This window comes from Mauremys reevesii, unplaced genomic scaffold (assembly GCF_016161935.1).
Source record: "Mauremys reevesii isolate NIE-2019 unplaced genomic scaffold, ASM1616193v1 Contig1, whole genome shotgun sequence".
NCBI classification, from domain to species: Eukaryota; Metazoa; Chordata; order Testudines; family Geoemydidae; genus Mauremys; species Mauremys reevesii.
In genome coordinates this window covers 126,190-139,608 of record NW_024100715.1, presented here as the reverse complement: position 1 = coordinate 139,608, position 13,419 = coordinate 126,190, and the positions used below count along the sequence as shown (strand labels likewise).

The following is a 13,419-nucleotide window of genomic DNA, read 5'->3' as shown; positions in this document are numbered from 1 at the left end:
CCCCCCGCGTCGGCAAGGGACCCCCCCGGCCCAGAGCCCCTCCCCTGAGAGCGCCCCCTCCCCCCCCAGCATCAGCCCCCCCCTCCGTGGAGCCAGCAGGGTGGGGTCCCCCCCGGTGCCCCTTGGCATTTCGGCCTCCGAGTCTGATTCACGCACCCGGCCCCCCCCCAGCCCAGCCCCCGACCGAGAAAGGCCCCATTGTGCCCCCTGCCCCCCCCGAATCCGCCCCCCGGGGCCCTGACGCTGCCGCTTTGTTCCCTGCACCCAGGGGGTGTGGGGGGGGCCAGGCACTGACATCACCGGGGCCAGGCTGGGGGGGGCCCAGACAGCCCCCCCCCCGCCCGGCGGGGACACACAATGGCCTTGTCTGGAGCCGAATCGTGGGCGAGATTTTCCATCCGCAACAAGCGATTCCTGCCTTTGTCCCATTGTGACGGCCGGGGCGCCCCACAGCCCTGCCCCACAGCTCCCCCCAGTGCCCCACAGCCCTGCCCCACAGCCCCCCCGGCCCGGCCGGCGCCCCATAGCCCTGCCCCACAGCCCCCCCAGTGCCCCACAGCCCCCCCGGATCCGGCCGGTGCCCCACAGTCCTGCCCCACAGCCCCTCCAGCGCCCCACAGCCCTGCCCCACAGCCCCACCAGCGCCCCACAGCCCTGCCCCACAGCCCCTCCAGCGCCCCACAGCCCTGCCCCACCGCCCCCACAGCCCGGCTGGTGCCCCACAGCCCTGCCCCACAGCCCCTCCAGCGCCCCACAGCCCTGCCCCACAGCCCCCCCCAGTGCCCCATAGCCCTGCCCCACAGCCCCCAGTGCCCCACAGCCCTGCCCCACAGCCCCCCCAGTGCCCCATAGCCCTTCCCCACAGCCCCCCCAGTGCCCCACAGCCCTGCCCCACAGCCCCCCCGGCCCGGCCGGCGCCCCATAGCCCTGCCCCACAGCCCCCCCAGTGCCGCACAGCCCTGTCCCACAGCCCCCCCGGCCCGGCCGGCGCCCCACAGCCCCGGCCCGGCCGGCGCCCCACAGCCCTGCCCCACAGCCCTGCCCCACAGCCCCCCTAGCCCGGCCGGTGCCCCACAGCCCTGCCCCACAGCCCCTCCAGCGCCCCAGAGCCCTGCCCCACAGCCCCCCTGGCCCGGCTGGTGCCCCTCACTCCCAACCCGCACCCCTCCTGGCCCAGCCGGCACCCACAGCCCTGCCCCACAGCCCTTCCGGCCTGGCTGGCGCCCCACAGTCCTGCCCCACAGCCCCCTGGCCCGGCCGGCGCCCCACAGCCCTGCCCCAGAGCCCCTCCAGCGCCCCACAGCCCTGCCCCACAGCCCCCCCGGCCCGGCCGGTGCCCCACAGCCCTGCCCCACAGCCCCCCTGGCCCGGCCGGTGCCCCACAGCCCCCCCAGCGCCCCATAGCCCTGCCCCACAGCCCCTCCAGCGCCCCACAGCCCTGTCCCACAGCCCGGCTGGTGCCCCACAGCCCCCCCGGCCCGGCCGGCGCCCCACAGCCCTGCCCCACAGCCCCCCTGGCCCAGCCAGTGCCCCACAGCCCTGCCCCACAGCCCCCTGGCCAGTGCCCCTCACTCCCGATCCGCAGCCCTCCGGCCCGGCCGGCGCCCCACAGTCCTGCCCCACAGCCCCCGGCCTGGCTGGTGCCCCTCACTCCCGACCCGCAGCCCCTGCCGGGCTGGTGCCCCTCACTCCCGACCTGCAGCCCCAGCCCAGCCGGTGCCCCATAGCCCTGCCCCACAGCCCCCAGTGCCCCACAGCCCTGCCCTACAGCCCCACAGCCCCCAGTCCTGCCCCACAGCCCCAGTGCCCACAGCCCTGCCCCACAGCCCTCCAGTGCCCCCAGCCCGGCTGGTGCTCCACAGCCCTGCCCCACAGCCCCCAGTGCCCCACAGCCCTGCCCCACAGCCCCCAGTGCCCCACAGCTGGCCCGGCCGGCGCCCCACAGCCCTGCCCCACAGCCCCCCTGGCCCGGCCGGTGCCCCACAGCCCTGCCCCACAGCCCCCCTGGCCCGGCCGGTGCCCCACAGCCCTGCCCCACAGCCCTCCCGGCCTGGCCGGCGCCCCACAGTCCTGCCCCACAGCACCCCCAGCACCCCACAGTTGTGCCCCACAGCCCCCTGCCCCAGCCGGCACCCCACAGCCATGCCCCACAGCCCCCCTCAGCCCAGCCAGTGCCCCACAGCCCTGCCCCACAGCCCCCCTGGCTGGCGCCCCACAGCCCTGCCCCACAGCCCCTCCAGCCCCCCACAGCCCTGCCCCATAGCCCCCCTGGGCCCATCCGGTGCCCCACAGCCCTGCCCCACAGCCCTTCCGGCCTGGCTGGCGCCCCACAGTCCTGCCCCACAGCACCCCCAGCGCCCCACAGTCCTGCCCCACAGCTCCCTGGCCCGGCTGGCGCCCCACAGCCCTGCCCCACAGACCCCCTCAGCCCGGCCGGTGCCCCACAGTCCTGCCCCACAGCCCCTGCCTGGCCAGCATCCCTCAATCCCGACCCACAGCCTCCCCCGGCCTGTCCGGTGCCCCTCACTCCCGACCCACAGCCCCTGCCCCCCAAGCCCCATCAGTGCCCCCCATTCCTGATCTGCAGCCCTCCAGCTCTGCTGGTGCCCCTCACTCCTGACCCGCAGCCCCCTGCTATTGTAGTTCCCCAGATCTTTCAATTCCCCCCCCCTCCCCAGTCCTGTTACCAGCCCCCCACCCACAGGTCAGAGACCCCCAGGCCAGGGTGCTCAGCTCCTGCCCCTTTGATTGCGTGGGGCAGACCCTGGGGGTCCCAAGCCCTGGGGTCATGGGGAGCCCCGACTGCCCGGGCAGAGCCCCCCGCTGCCCCCCCTGCAGCCCAGCCCCCAGCGCCGCCCTGGGGCCATGGGGAGCCCTGACTGCCCGGGCAGAGCCCCCTGCTGCCCCCTCCCCCTGCAGCCCAGCCCCCAGCGCCGCCCTGGGACCATGGGGAGCCCTGACTGCCCGGGGAGAGCCCCCTGCTGCCCCCCCATAGCCCAGCCCCTAGCGCGCCCTGGGGCCATGGGGAGCCCTGACTGCCCGGGCAGAGCCCCTGCTGTCCCCGCAGCCCAGCCCCAGCGCGCCCTGGGGCCATGGGAGCCCTGACTGCCCGGGCAGAGCCCCCCGCTGCCCCCCCAGCAGCCCAGCCCCTAGCGCCGCCCTGGGGCCATGGGGAGCCCTGACTGCCCGGGCCGCGCCCCCGGCGGCCCCCCCCGCCGCCCAGCCCCCCGAGCCGCCCTGGGGCCATGGGGAGCCCTGACTGCCCGGGCAGAGCCCCCTGCTGCCCCCTGCAGCCCAGCCCCTAGCGCCGCCCTGGGGCCATGGGAGCCCTGACTGCCCGGGCAGAGCCCCCGCTGCCCCCGCACCCCCACAGCCCGGCCCCTAGCACCGCCCTGGGGCCACGGGGAGCCCTGACTGCCCGGGCAGAGCCCCTGCTGCCCCCTGCAGCCCAGCCCCTAGCGCCACCCTGGGGCCATGGGAGCCCTGACTGCCCGGGCAGAACCCCTGCTCCCTGTAGCCCAGCCTAGCGCCGCCCTGGGGCCATGGGAGCCCTGACTGCCCGGGCAGAGCCCCCTGCCCCCCCCCGCGACCCCCGCCCCCAGCGCCGCCCTGGGGCCCTGGGGAGCCCTGACTGCCCGGGCAGAGCCCCCTGCTGCCCCCCCTGCAGCCCAGCCCCTAGCGCCGCCCTGGGGCCATGGGGAGCCCTGACTGCCCGGGCAGAGCCCCCTGCTGCCCCCCCTGCAGCCCGGCCCCCAGCGCCACCCTGGGGCCATGGGGAGCCCTGACTGCCCGGGCAGAGCCCCCTGCTACCCCCCCTGCAGCCCAGCCCCTAGCGCCGCCCTGGGGCAGATCTCCGGGGTGAGCCGGGGTCACTCTGTGATTTCCCAGCAGTCACGTGGTTTCCTTTCCTGGCACCTGGGAGGGGGCGGGACCCAGCCAGGACCTCAGGGTCAGTGACCAGCTGGGGGTGGGGGGGGGCTGGGGGACAGCGCTGGGGGGCCACAGGCTGCTCCCCTGACACGCCAGCCCCCCCGGCCCGGCCCAAAGGCTGATCCCAGGGACAGGCCCCGTCGGGGAACCCCCAGACCAGAGGGGGGAGGGGCCCTTTGGGGCTGGGCACCCGACCCCCCTGTCCGTCCCCTCCCTCTGTCTGTCCAGCCACCCCCCCCCCGTTACTGCAGCCGGACCGGGGCCTTGGCGAGTTAATAATTAACCCAGGAGATAAACAGCAGCGACCCCCCCACGTCTCCCCAGCGCAGCCCAGACCCCCAGGGACAGACGGGGCAGAGACGCACCCGGAGCACCATGCACCTGCTGCTCTGCCTGGCCTGCGTGGGGGCCCTGGTGTGCACCAGCCACCAAGCCCCCGAGTATGAGCGGGGCTGGGGGCTGCGGGTCGGGAGTGAGGGGCACCGGGAGAGCAGGGGCTGCAGGTTGCGAGTGGGGGGCACTGGCAGAGCTGGGGGGAAGGGCTGGGCTGGCAGGGGCTGCGGGTCGGGAGTGAGGGGCACTGGCAGAGCAGGGGGGTGCGGGTCGGGAGTGAGGGGCACCGGTGGAGCCGGAGGGGGCAGGGGGGGCTGTGGGTCAGGAGTGAGGGGCACCGGCAGAGCTGGGGGGACGGGCTGGGCTGGCAGGGGCTGCGAGTCGGGAGTGAGGGGCACCGGTAGAGCGGGGGCTGTGGGTCGGGAGTGAGGGGCACCGGCAGAGCAGGGGGCTGCAGGTCGGGAGTGAGGGCACCGGCAGAGCAGGGGCTGTGGGTCGGGAGTGAGGGGCAGTGGCAGAGCGGGGGCTGCAGGTCGGGAGAGGGCACTGGCAGAGCGGGGCTGCGGGTCGGGAGTGAGGGCACCGGCAGAGCGGGGCTGCAGGTCGGGAGTGAGGGGCACTGGCAGAGCAGGGGGTGCGGGTCGGGAGTGAGGGCACCGGTGGAGCCGGAGGGGCAGGGGGCTGTGGGTCAGGAGTGAGGGGCACGGGCAGCGCTGGGAGGAAGGGCTGGGCTGGCTGGGGATGCGCGTCGGGAGTGAGGGGCCCCGGTCGCGCGGGGGCTGCGGGTCGGGAGTGAGGGGCACCGGCAGAGCAGGGGGCTGCAGGTCGGGAGTGAGGGGCACCGGCAGAGCAGGGGGCTGCAGGTCGGGAGTGAGGGGCACTGGCAGAGCGGGGGCTGCGGGTCGGGAGTGAGGGGCACCGGCAGAGCGGGCGCTGCAGGTCGGGAGTGAGGGGCACTGGCAGAGCAGGGGGCTGTGGGTCAGGAGTGAGGGGCACCGGCAGAGCTGGGAGGAAGGGCTGGGCTGGCAGGGGCTGCGAGTCGGGAGTGAGGGGCACCGGCAGAGCGGGCGCTGCAGGTCGGGAGTGAGGGGCACCGGCAGAGCAGGGGGCAGCGGGTCGGGAGTGAGGGGCAGTGGCAGAGCGGGGGCTGCAGGTCGGGAGTGAGGGGCACCGGTAGAGCGGGGGCTGCGGGTCGGGAGTGAGGGGCACCGGCAGAGCAAGGGGCTGCAGGTCGGGAGTGAGGGGCACCGGCAGAGCAGGGGGCTGCAGGTCGGGACTGAGGGGCACCGGCCGATCTCTCTCCCCCCAGGCTGCTGATGGCGGCGCCCAGGCTGGTGCCGGTGGGCGTGGAGGTGGGGGTCCTGCTCCAGGCCGAGGGGGTGGCCGGGCAGCTCGACGGGACCCTCTACTTCCAGAACGAGGTCGACACGCGGCAGAAATGCTCCGGCGAGAAGCTCTTCAGCCTGCGCCCCGAGAACGGCCACATGCAGCTCCTCAGCCTGAAGGTAGGGGGCGCCTAGCCCCGCCCCCTGGGGAGAGCCCCGCCCCCTGGGGAGAGCCCCGCCCCTTCTGTGCCCCGGGAGAGCCCCGCCCTTTATGTGCCCCAGGGGAGCCCCGCCCCCTGGGAGAGCCCCGCCCTCCATGCCCCAGGAGAGCCCCGCCCCACCATGCCCCAGGATAGCCCCGCCCCCTGGGGAGAGCCCCGCCCCTCCGTGCCCCAGGAGGCCGCCCCTGGGAGAGCCCTGCCCTCCATGCCCCAGGAGAGCCCGCCCCTGGGAGAGCCCCGCTCCTCCGTGCCCCAGGAGGCCCCGCCCCTGGTAGAGCCCCGCCCTTCTGTGCCCCAGGAGCCCCGCCCCTGGGAGAGCCCTGCCCTTTATGTGCCCCAGGAGGCCCCGCCCCTGGGAGCTCCGCCTTAATGGGAGAGCCCGCCCTTTATGTGCCCCAGGAGCCGCCCCTGGGAGCCCCTGCCCTCCATGCCCCAGGGGCCCTGCCCCTGGGAGAGCCCCGCCCCTCCCTGCCCCAGAAAAGCCCCGCCCCCTGGGGGAGCCCCCTCTCACTGCCCCCCCCGCAGGTGACCCCCGAGCTGGCGGGTCGCTGTGGCCTGGCCGCGCTGCGTCGGGGTCGCTACGTCCAGCTGGTCGCGCGGAGCCCCCAGCTGCCCCCCCCGGGCGCCCGGACCCTGAGACTGGCCTGGACGAGCCGGCGCGGGCAGCTCTTCCTCCAGACCGACACGCCGGTCTACACGCCCCGGCAGAAGGGTGAGCCGCCCCCCCCGTGCCCCCCTTGCCCCCTGCCCCACGTGCCCCCCCTTCCCCCCTGCCCCACGTGCCCCGGCCCCCCGTGCCCCTGCCCCCAGTGCCCCATGCCCCCGCGCCCCCCTGCCCCCTGCCCCACGTGCCCCCTTTCCCCTGCCCCACGGCCCCCGTGCCCCTGCCCCACGGCCCCCGTGCCCCATGGCCCCTGCGCCTCACAGACCCCTGCCCCATGGCCCCGCGCCCCTTTCCCCTGCCCCACGTGCCCCTGCCCCACGGCCCCCGTGCCCCATGGCCCCGTGCCCCCTTTCCCCTGCCCCACGGCCCCCGTGCCCCTGCCCCACGGCCCCCGCGCCCCTTTCTCCCCTGCCCCACGGCCCCCGTGCCCCTGCCCCACGGCCCCGTGCCCCACTTTCCCCCGTGCCCCACGGCCCCCGTGCCCCTGCCCCATGGCCCCCACATCCCTCTGCACCCCCCTTATCCCCTGCCCCCATGGTCCCAGCCCCCCCCTTCACAGCCCGTCTCGTTCCCCCCCCAGTTCACTTCCGAGTCTTCGCCCTGAACCACGAGCTGCGCCCCACGGCCGAGTCCATCACCATCACTGTCCTGGTGAGAGCCGGGGGCAGGATCGGGCCCACGGGGGGTGGGGGCAGGGAGCCCGTGGCTGGGAGGGGGAGGGGCAGGATCGGGCCCATGGGGGGTTGTGGGGGCAGGGAGCCCGTGGCTGGGAGGGGGAGGGGCCGGATCGGGCCCATGGGGCGGTTGGGGGGAAGGGAGGGGGAGGGGGAGGGGCAGGGTCTGGCCCATGAGGGGTTGGGGCCCCATGGCGGGGGCTACGGGGGCAGGATCGGGCCCCGCTGATAGCAGGGGATCGGGCCCCCGCTAACACCCCCCGTCTGCCCCCCAGAACAGCCAGGGGCTGCAGGTGCGGAAGGTGGAGCGGTTCCCGCAGAACTGGGTCATCACGGACCAGCTCTCGATCCCCGACATCTCCGAGTGAGTGGGGGGCGCCACGGACACCCCATTGCCCTGGGAGGCCCCGGGGTGGAGGGGGCAGAGAAGCCCCCCCAGAGCTGGGTTGTGTCCGGTCCAGGCTGGGGGATCCCGGGGTGGGGGGCGGGGAGCTGGGGGGCGCCACGGACACCCCCTTGCCCTGGGAGGGCCGGGGGTGGCGGGGGCCGAGAAGCCCCCCCAGAGCTGGGGTGTGTCCGGTCCCGGCTGGGGGAGCCCGGGGTGGGGGGCGGGGAGCTGGGGGGCGCCACGGACACCCCAGTGCCCTGGGAGGGCCCGGGGTGGAGGGGGCAGAGAAGCCCCCCCAGAGCTGGCTTGTGTCCGGTTCAGGCTGGGGGATCCCGGGGTGGGGGGCGGGGAGCTGGGGGGCGCCACGGACACCCCATTGCCCTGGGAGGGGCCGGGGGGGAGGAGCAGAGAAGCCCCCCAGAGCTGGCTTGTGTCCGGTCCAGGCTGGGGGATCCCGGGGTGCGGGGTGGGGAGCTGGGGGGCGCCACGGACACCCCATTGCCCTGGGAGGCCCCGGGGGGGAGGGGCAGAGAAGCCCCCCAGAGCTGGCTTGTGTCCGGTCCAGGCTGGGGGATCCCGGGGTGGGGGGTGCCCCCCAGGAGTGGGGCTGGGGTGTCGGGGGGCTCCCCGTGAACCTGTCTGGGGGTGGGACCCTGACATCCTTCCCCAGGCTCTGCGGAGGTGGGGGCTGGGAGCAGGGTCCCCCAGGCAGAGGGGCTGGGGGGAGCTGGGGGGTCCCCGATCCCCTCTCACCCCCTCGCCGCTCCCAGGCCCGGGACCTGGCGCATCACGGCGCGGTTCTCCAACGCCCTCGAGTCCAACACCAGCGCCGAGTTCGAGGTGAAGAAATACGGTGAGTCCCGGACGCCTGGGTTCCCTCTCAGGGAGGGGAGGGGGGCTGGGAGCCAGGACTCCTGGGTTCTCTCCCCAGCTCTGGGAGAGGCTGGAAGGCAGGACTCCTGGGTGCGGGAGCTGGGAGCCAGGACTCCTGGGTCCCATGTGTGTTTTCTCCCCCCAGTGCTCCCCAATTTCGAGGTGAAGATCATCCCCGACCGGACCCACATGCTGGTGAGGGGAGAGGGGGCCCCTGATTTGCGCATTGACCTGCAGGTCAGGTAGGGGCAGCTCCCCTGACCCCCCCCCTCTGGCCGGGCTCAGGCAGCCGGGGCTGGTTCTGGGGGGCTCTGGCTCCCAGCTGTCCCCAGGACCCCCCATGACTGGGCTCGGCCCCAGACTCCCCACGGGGCCGGGACGGGCCTTGGGGTGCAGCTCCCCACCGAATCCAGACCCCGGGAGAGCCACGCCCCTGCCCCCCATGCTGCCCCCCCGGGCTCAGGGTGACCCCCCCTCTCTCCCCAGGTTCGTCTACGGGAAGGGGGTGAACGGTGTCGCCTACCTGAGGTTTGGGGTGAGCAACGAGGATGGGGAGAAAACCTTCCTCAGGGGCCTGGAGCAACAGGTCACGGTGAGACCCCCATCCCCCCATGGAACCCCCATCCCTCTGGGATCCCCCTCCCCCCATGGGACCCCCATTCCCCCCATGGAACCCCCATCCCTCTGGGATCCCCTCCCCATGGGACCCCATCCTCTGGGATCCCCTCCCCATGGGACCCCATTCCCCCCATGGAACCCCATCCTCTGGGACCCCCACCCCCATGGAACCCCCATCCTCCCATGGGACCCCATCCTGCCACAGGACCCCAATTCCCCATCCGTCTGGGGCCCCTGGCCCCATGGGATCCCCATCCTCCCACAGGACCCCCATCCCTCTGGGACTCCCCTCTGGGACCCCTACCCCCATGGGTCCCCTGTCCTTCTGGGACCCCACACAGGACCCCCTCCTCCTGGGACCCCATGGGATGCCCCCAGAGCCCCCAGGGACCCTCTCCCCTGGGACCCTCCAGCCCCCCTAGGGTCCTCCTCCCTCCCAGCCCCCTGTCAGTCCGCCCGGATGGGCCCCCTGGGGGAGCCTCACACGCCCCCAAAGCCCCCCCCCCCCGCAGGCGGCAGCGACTCCCAGCCGGGCTGCGACCCAGGCGGGAACCCAGGGCCAGACACAGGGTGCTGGGACCTGCAGCAAAGTCCAGCCTGGGGGCTGGGACCTGCAGCAGCTGCCCCACCTGCCCCATGGGGGGTCAGCAAAAATTGCACCCCCAGGGGGTGTCACGGCCCTGCCCCCCCCTTCCCGGGACTCCCAGTGACTCTCAGCCAGCCAGGAACACAGGTGAGTTATTGGACACAGGATACGGCCCAGCTCGTGTTCAGAGCCGGGGCCCCTCGATCTGGCCCTTCTGGGGGTCCAGGGGGCCCGGATCCCAGCCTACGATCCCCTGAACTCCCCCCCCCCAGCCCCAAACCGACACTGACCCCCCTCTCCGCTCGGCTCCCTGCCTTTGTCCAGCTCCCGACCTCCCCTCCCCCGGCCTAGCTCAGGTCCTGCCCCCCCCGGCTCCCCCACCCCCACCCAGCCAGCCCCGGCTCCCCCACCCTGGGTGTCTGTGTAACACACGGGGAAACTGAGGCACGCAGCGTCTTCAGGCAGAATGTTAAGGACAAAACCATCCCACTTTGTCACAGCTCCCCCTGCCCCCTACCCCCCCCCGCTCCGTGGGCCCCCGGCTGGGTCCGTGTGTAGGGGCTGGGTCATCTAACCCTCCCCTCCCCCCGCTCCGTGGGGCCCCCGGCTGGGTCCGGGTGGGGGGGGGCTGGGTATCATCTACCCCTCCCCCCCCCCCCCACTCCGTGAGGCCCCCCCCGGCTGGGTCCGTGTGGGGGGGGGCTGGGTATCCTCTAATCCTCCCCCTCCCCCCCCCGCTCCGTGGGGCCCCCCCGGCTGGGTCCGTGTGTGTGGGGGGCTGGGTATCATCTAACCCACCCCCCCCCCGCTCCGGGGGGCCCCCCGGCTGGGTCTGTGGGGGGGGCTGGGTATCAGCTAACCCTCCCCTCCCACCCCGCTCCGTGGGCCCCCCCCGGCTGGGTCCGTGTGTAGGGGGGGCTGGGTAACATCTAATCCTCCCCCTCCCACCCCCGCTCCGTGGGGCCCCCTGTGGGGGGGGGCTGGGTATCATCTAACCCTCCCCCTCCCACCCCCGCTCCGTGGGGCCCCCCGGCTGGGTCCGTGTGTAGGGGGGGTTGGGTAACATCTAACCCTCCCCCTCCCACCCCCGCTCCGTGGGGCCCCCCGGCTGGGTCTGTGGGGGGGGCTGGGTATCATCTAACCCTCCCCCCCCCCCGGCAGGTGAACGGGGGGGCAGCAAGCGTGACCCTAAAGCGCCGCCTCCTGGCAGAGAAATGGGGCCGAGGCCTGGAGGAGCTGGCAGGGACCAGCCTCTACATCGCGGTGACCTTCGTAGAGACCGCCAGTGAGTGGGGGGGGGCGGCCCCTCCGGCCCCGGGGCGGGGATTGGCTGGCTCAGGGGGCAGGGAATGGGGGCGGCTGGCTCAGGGGCAGGGAGTGGGGCGGGCAATGGGGACCGGCTGGTTCAGGGGCAGGGACTGGGGCAGGCAATGGGGACCGGCTGGCTGGGGGGAATGGGGCAGGCAATGGGGGACCGGCTGGCTCAGGGGCAGGGACTGGGGCGGGAATGGGGGGCCCGGCTGGTTCAGGGGCAGGGACTGGGGCAGGGACTGGGGCGGGGACCGGCTGGCTGGGGAATGGGGCAGGCAATGGGGACCGGCTGGCTCAGGGGCAGGAGTGGGGCGGGGACTGGGGCGGGGAATGGGGCAGGCAATGGGGACCGGCTGGCTCAGGGGCAGGGAGTGGGGCGGGGAGTGGGGCGGGAATGGGGCAGGCAATGGGGGGACCGGCTGGCTCAGGGGGCAGGGAGTGGGGCGGGGACTGGGGCGGGGACCGGCTGGGGTCCCGCAGGGGGGGCTGGCCCCACCCCACTCACGCTCGCGCCCCCCGGCAGGCGGGGAGCTGGAGGAGCAGGAGCTGAGCACCGTCCAGTTCGTGACGTCTCCCTACAGCGTGGACCTGTCGCAGACCAAACGGCACCTCATCCCCGGGGCGCCCGTCCTCGTGCTGGTGGGGGGCGGCCCTGCGGCTGGGGCTGGGGCGGGGATTGGGGATCGGGGCTGGGAGAATCAGGGGTGGGGGCATGGGGCTGGGGGTGGCGCTGGGGTCAGGGTAGAGGCCTGGGGCTGGGGATCGGGGCTGGGAGGCTGGGGCTGGGCGTCAGGGTAGGGGCTGGGGATCAGGGTAGGGGATCAGGGGCTGGGGTCAGGATGTGGGGCTTGGGGATCGGGACTGGGGTCAGGATAGGGGCTGGGGATCAGGGTTGGGGGTGTGGGGCTGGGGATCGGGGCTGGGGTGTGCGGCTGGGGGTCAGGGTAGGGGATCAGGGGCTGGGGTCAGGGTAGGGGCGTGCGGCTGGCGGATCAGAGGGTGGGAGAATCAGGGGTGGGGGCATGGGGCTGGGGCATGGCACTGGGGTCAGGGTAGAGGCCTGGGGCTGGGGATCGGGGCTGGGAGGGTGGCGCTGGGGTCAGGGTGGGGGCTGGGGTCAGGGTAGGGGATCAGGGGCTGGGGTCAGGTAGGGGCTGGGGATCGGGGCTGGGGTCAGGATAGGGGCTGGGGATCAGGGGTTGGGGTGTGCGGCTGGGGTCAGGGTAGGGGATCAGGGGCTGGGGTCAGGATAGGGGCTGGGGATCAGGGGTTGGGGTCAGGGTAGGGGCTGGGGATCGGGGCTGGGGTCAGGATAGGGGCTGGGGATCAGGGGTTGGGGGTCAGGGTAGGGGCTGGGGATCGGGGCTGGGGTCAGGATAGGGGCTGGGGATCAGGGGTTGGGGTCAGGTAGGGGATCGGGGCTGGGGTCAGGATAGGGGCTGGGGATCAGGGGTTGGGGTCAGGGTAGGGGGCATGCAGCGGGGGGGCTTTGCGCACACGGGGGTGTTTGTGTCTGCCCCCCCCACTCTCCCATCTCCCCCCAGGCCCGCGTCACCCTGGCCGACGGCTCCCCGGCCCCCCGCACCCCCGTGTGGGTCTCAGCCGAGGTGTCGGGGGGCCCATCCCACCCCCCGAGACGGGTGGCGGCGGACGAGAGCGGGGGGGTGATGTTCCCCCTCAACCTGGACCCCCGAGCCAGCGCCCTCACCCTGAAGGTCCGGCCCCCGGGGGGGGCAGGGGGGTGGGGGAGTGGGGCAGGGATGGCTGGGGAGGAGGGGAGATGGGCTGGTGGGTGGAGGGTGGGGAGGGGGCTGGATGGGGCTGGGGAGGGAGGGGGCTGGCCGAGGGGTGCGGAGGGGGAGGAGGGGCTGGATGGGGGCCGGGGCTGGCCGGAGGGGAGGGGCTGGGTGAGGGGAGGGCTGGAGGGGGCGGGGGGCTGAGAGGGGGGGAGGGGGGCTGGGGAGGAGGGAGGGGGGGGGGGGGGGACAGGAGGGGATGGGGAGGGGGCTGGGGGCCGGCCGGGAGGTGGGGGAGGGGGAGGGGAGGTGATGGGGCTGGGGAGGAGGAGGAGGGGAGGCTGAGAGGGGGGAGGGGGGGGGGGAGGGGAGATGGGCTGGATGGGGCTGGGGAGGAGGGGCGAGGGGAGGAGGGGGCTGGATGGGGCCGGGGCCGGCCGGAGGGGGAGGGGGCTGGGCGAGGGGCAGGGCACAGCCGGGGGGCAGCGCTGGCCCCCCTGAGCCGTGCCCCCCCCCAGGTGGTGGCGGGGGAGAGGGACCCGGCCGAGGCGTCTCTCCAGGCCACGGCGGTTCGGTCCCCCAGCGGGAGCTACCTGGTGCTGGACGCCCAGCGCGCGGGCGCCGTGGGGCCCGGCCAGTCGCTCTCCGTGGGGCTCAAGGACCTCGGCTCCGGCGCCTTCTCCCACTTCTACTACATGGTGAGTGAGCGCGGGCGGTGGGAGAGCGGCCCCGGTGCCCCCTAGGAGACCCCCCGGTGCCC

General features: G+C 74.9%; 1 protein-coding gene across 1 annotated transcript in view; it reads left to right on the top strand.

Annotated features, from left to right (window-relative positions):
• Positions 1-4,265: 4,265 nt before the first annotated feature.
• The window catches only part of LOC120392331 (complement C4-B-like), a 33,204-nt gene continuing 24,050 nt past the window's right edge, over positions 4,266-13,419 (top strand). Inside the window, exons 1-12 of the mRNA XM_039517052.1 lie at positions 4,266-4,370; positions 5,573-5,768; positions 6,335-6,521; positions 7,054-7,124; positions 7,423-7,511; positions 8,306-8,388; positions 8,554-8,650; positions 8,895-9,000; positions 10,774-10,897; positions 11,447-11,562; positions 12,468-12,638; positions 13,178-13,357. Coding sequence (XP_039372986.1) covers positions 4,306-4,370; positions 5,573-5,768; positions 6,335-6,521; positions 7,054-7,124; positions 7,423-7,511; positions 8,306-8,388; positions 8,554-8,650; positions 8,895-9,000; positions 10,774-10,897; positions 11,447-11,562; positions 12,468-12,638; positions 13,178-13,357 — 1,485 coding nt within the window. The 5' untranslated portion in view covers positions 4,266-4,305. The remainder of the gene's footprint in view (positions 4,371-5,572; positions 5,769-6,334; positions 6,522-7,053; positions 7,125-7,422; positions 7,512-8,305; positions 8,389-8,553; positions 8,651-8,894; positions 9,001-10,773; positions 10,898-11,446; positions 11,563-12,467; positions 12,639-13,177; positions 13,358-13,419) is intronic.